This window comes from Anarhichas minor, unplaced genomic scaffold (genome assembly GCF_050575085.1).
Source record: "Anarhichas minor isolate MPS153535 unplaced genomic scaffold, ASM5057508v1 ptg000010l, whole genome shotgun sequence".
In the NCBI taxonomy this organism is placed as follows: domain Eukaryota; kingdom Metazoa; phylum Chordata; class Actinopteri; order Perciformes; family Anarhichadidae; genus Anarhichas; species Anarhichas minor.
In genome coordinates this window covers 9826689-9831442 of record NW_027466456.1, presented here as the reverse complement: position 1 = coordinate 9831442, position 4754 = coordinate 9826689, and the positions used below count along the sequence as shown (strand labels likewise).

The 4754-nt window shown below is 47.5% G+C and overlaps 1 protein-coding gene across 1 annotated transcript; it reads right to left on the bottom strand.

The window, feature by feature from the left end:
• Positions 1–2319: 2319 nt before the first annotated feature.
• On the bottom strand, positions 2320–4195 carry her6 (hairy-related 6). Its single transcript, XM_076088629.1, has 4 exons — positions 3950–4195; positions 3700–3795; positions 3502–3589; positions 2320–3315 (listed from the first exon to the last, which is right to left on the bottom strand). Exons 1-4 carry the CDS (start codon positions 4055–4057, stop codon positions 2777–2779), a joined length of 831 nt encoding a protein of 276 aa, XP_075944744.1. The 5' UTR covers positions 4058–4195; the 3' UTR covers positions 2320–2776.
• Positions 4196–4754: the final 559 nt, after the last annotated feature.

Sequence of the window (4754 nt, the reverse complement as noted above, 5' to 3'; positions counted from 1 at the left end):
GGGCAGAGGGGTTGATGCGTGTGTCAGAGAGGCGCTCTCCCACATTCCCCCGGCGGCTGGCAGCAGGCCGGGCCTGCGGAGGGGGGTTCGCCTCTTTCTCACGACCTCTCAGGTTCCTGCGCTCATCTGGGAGCTATTCATTTCCTGCCAGAAACCAGCCTTCCCCTGCAACTGCAGGAGGAGGGGGGATGAAGAGGGGAGGGAGAGGGAGAGGAGTTTGGCTTAGAAATGAGTCCAGGGCTTGGTACAGCAAGCCCTGGGCTTAAATCATAAAGCTCTCGCTTGTCTGGGCTGCAATCAAAGACAGCCCCAGTGACGGGCCGAGAGAGAGGGAGAGAGAGAAAGAGGAACCATGAGAGAGAGAGGGAGAGAGTGGACCATATGGTAGCACTTAGGGAGCCAAGGAGGAAGCAGAGGGGCTTTTTTTTCCCTCCTTTTGCTCTCTGCATGCACGCGGAGTGTGGGAAAAGTTAATGGACACGCATGGCAGCTAACCCCCCGGTCGTGTTGTGACATGTGTGCGGTCACTCCGGCAGCTCGGCCACTGCACTGGGTAATTGGAGAGGCTCGTAAAGCTTTTCTCCAGAGGGGAAGAGACCACTGAAGATGTTGGTGGGTGCGTGGCGGCGGAGGGGAGGAAGGGAGGAAGAGGGGGGAAGGCTGTGAGGTGGGGTGGGAGGGCTCAGCAGCTGGGTGTCGTCCGGGTCACACCACGTGCCTCCCAGACGTCCCGCGTCCAGCTGTGGCTCCGGGGCTCGGGGCAGGAAGCTCGACACTGGTCCGAGCACAGCTGGAATGCTGTGGGAACGTTTTGTGTAGGTGTGTGTGCGACTGTGCGTATTTGTGTGGAGAAGCTCTGGCTCACAGGAGACCGACTGTTATCCTGTGTGGTAGGCCTTTCCTTGAACCCCCCTCCCCCCACTTAACTCTCCACTACCTCACCCACTGTGCCCTTTGGCCAGGCATGTCCTCACCCAACACCCTGCACAAATACGCACGCACAAGACGTACGCACGCACAGGACGTATGCATGCACAGGCGTGAGCGCACACATGGCTTCAATCAAACAGGGATGCATGGCCCCCTGTAAAAAGGTGTGATGGAAATTCAAAATGATGGCACTTATCCACACTTTGTGCCTCTTAGCGCACTGATAATTGCAAACACCTGCACCCCCCTTCCCACACACACCGCCTTCAAAGAAGGGCCACACTCGGATAGCTGGAGGGGGCACACGCACCTGGGCAGAGCAGAGCGCTACCACATGGCTCAGTGGCTAGGTGTTTAACGTGTCCTTCTGCTGTCAACCCACCATCCCCTGGCATGAAGGAACTCCCTCAGCTCTGATTAAAGACACAGCCGGAGGCTCCTCTGTGCTCCATGCAGTCAGGAGATTAATGCTGTTGGCAATGTTAAAGCTGACTGATCAGCGGAAATCCTCATGAAGATGAGTTTCTAGCATTTTTAGCTTAACCACTTCAAATTGTGAGTTTAATAAATAATTTCCAACTTTTCAGTTGATCATCGATGAGTGGCCATTTAGCTTCATGTTCTGATGAAATATTTTCAAAACATGGAAAAACAAAGATTCAAGTGACATGCTTTTTTGAGTTTTTATCAAATCCTGATTCGTCTGCTCTGAGAAGCGTATTGTACTCATAGATTATACCTAAGCCTCTCCAACAAAATGCTCCTGTGTCTTGACTTAGAGAGTAATAATTAGAGTATTTTCTGATTCCCATAACCATTTCTTAAATAATCCAAAGGCTTTGCTCTTTTTCATCTAAGAAGCTCAACCACAGCAGCCATTCATGCTCCACTCGTTGACCGAACAGATACCAACAACACTGCAATGCACTTCTGCACTGCTAGATGGCGTAAGTGGCCTCTGTAAGACTCCAAAGTTTCCACAAGAAGTTAGTCGAACTCCTTTGCATGGTGAATTAAAGAGCTACAGTCTCCTTCCTGACTCAATTATTGAGCTAATAGAATAACAACAGTTACTGCTTACTGACAGTCTGGTCCAGTGTGACTTACAGTTACTGAGCACAAACAGTGTTTTTGCTCAAAGACACTTTAGAAAGATGCATGTCTCTTAATAAATAGCATACTAGTTGTTGCAGAGATTGAACCATAAACATTACTGCAGAGGAGAGTCTCTTACACCCAGCAATACTTCCTTTTCTGTATTTTTCAGTGTTACTACATTTTCTATCCAACAAAACACTTGTTGGTTTTGTGTGTAAACAGCACACTCAAAAGTGATTATCACATAACAAATAGTGTAACCGAAAAGGTGAATGTGTTCTACTGCTCAGTTTTGCTTTTACACACAGACATGTCTACATACTATATTTTAAGGTCCAAATAAGATGCATAAACAGGCGGACATTTGTATTATTTGCAGTTTTAAGCATTAATAAGAAGATCTTATTTAGTTTTCCCAACAAACAACTCAAGCGCATGTTTTTCAATATCTTTACAAATTTATTTGTCTTCCAAAACGAAGAACATCATAAGAGCATTGAACATATCTTTGGCATCACACAGTAAAAAAAGACAACTCAAATATATAAAAAAAAATGCAGTGAACGGACTTCCACAATACAAATCTCATTTCAATATGAACTTTACTCCCTTGTTAGCTGTACAAATATAGTGCATTCTCTTTCCATTTTACGAGAAAAAAAAACTGGTTCAAAACAACTTTCTAACATTGAACAAAGAGAGAACTATTAAGTGTCATTTTAAAGTCTTCATGGCCCTTTCCAACTTTTCACCAGGGTCGCCACACTGAGTCCGTGTTGCCTGACGGGGCTCCGGGGGAAATCGCAGCCGGTAGAGGGACCGGCGTGCCGACGTTATTGGCGTAAACGGGGATAACTGGGCCGTTTGGCGCAAAAGCCGCGTTAGGTATGAGGAATGCAAACTGTCCGTCTGTAGCAGGCACGATCTGGAAACCGCCGTACACTTTGGTGGCGTCTGATGGTAAATTAACCGGCGATGAGCCTCCTTTACAGGACACCGGGTTCATGGGCAGGACCTGCGGGGATGAGCCGGGGATCTGCATGGACTGGCCGAAGGAGGGGTGGGTTGGTCCGGCGGTGGAGGGGAGCTGGTGCTGGTGTTGATGCTGACTGGGGTAGTTCATCGCGTTGATCTGGGTCATGCAGCTGGCCAGGTGGCCGAGGAGACGCGTTCTGACCTCGGTGTTGACACCTTCGCAGGTGGACAGGAACCGGGTGACTTCATTCATGCACTCGCTGAAACCGGCACGATATTTTCCTAAGACGGTGGGGTCGGTGTTCAGGGCAGCTGCAGAGAAAACAGACGTGTCTATTTAACTCAGGATATTCATATGCACACGTTGTTTTATTTGAAAAAAATGTGTAAAATGTGAAAGATTTAGACGGGGGTCTTTAAGCAGGATTATTAGACCAGCCCAGATATGTTCTAAAACGCACAGCCATGAGACAGATTAGTCCGGAAAATGCGACTTACCGGTCATCTGAGCCCTCTGGAGGTTCCGGAGATGCTTCACCGTCATCTCCAGGATGTCCGCCTTCTCCAGTTTAGAGTGTCTGGAGCTCTGAGAGGACGGAAAACACACATGGTTAGAATTACGCGCTCACTTTTTAAGCGTTTGACAAGGTCCGTTTTGAAATCTATGAATAACCGAGGCGCTAAGTGAGTACTTACATCTTTTTTGAGTGCATCCAGGATGAGAGTTTTCAGCTGCCCCAAGCTCTCGTTGATTCTGGCTCTTCTCCTCTTTTCCATTATTGGCTTGGATGACTAAAGATAACAAAACAAAATGACGGTAACTATTAAATGTCTCCTTTGATTCAAGCGTAAAAGTGAAAACGCTCGTATTGGATGAGGAACTAATGAAAAATGTTTTCCAAAATGAAACATTTCAGGCTTTTTTAAAGATGAATATTATACCAACCTTTCTGTGCTCAGATGCTGTCTTGGGTTTATCGGGAGTTGTGTTCATGCTTGCCGGGGTTGCAGCGACCGGAGAGGATGAAGTTTTTTCCATCATATCGGAAGGCATTTTCTTATCGGAAATATCCAACAAAACCACAGCAAATTACGATCCAGTGGTGTAGGAAAAAGGATGATGAGTATTTTCAGTTTTCGATATTCAAAACTCCCCTCTCTCTCTCTCAAAAACAATCCTGAGATATGTAGCGTATCAAGTTAAAATCCGTTTGAGCGACGCGCAGCAGCAGCGGCAGCTATCACGAGCGGATGCAGAGTCTCTCTGTTGGTCGCTCCGCGTGTGGCTTGTATTTATATCTCGCACTGCACGCGAACGGCTCGTGTGAAACTTCCCAAACTTTCTTTCCCACAGTAACTTTCCACCAATCAGGGCGAGGGACACGCGGCCCAAGGGAGGATGGCTCGTGGTCGGCGCCCTCCCATTGGTTGTTTGGCCGCAAGAGCTGGCGGCCAATGGCGCGAGGCCCGGGTTCAGGGCACAGCCGGGGAAACTGCCTGCAGTCTTCAATCATCGTACCGTTTACATATTAACAGTGGAGCCGCTGACTGGCACCGCCACCAGGAGCGGGCACACGGACCTTTTATCTCCCAGACAAGAGATAACAGCAGAGAACATAATAACATTATGATACAAAAATTAGTAGCTGTTATGAATAATAAGAATAAGAATAATACAATTAATAATAACACTCTTATACATACAATCACACCAACTTGAGCCGATTATGTTTTGGCCTGTCCACACAAAG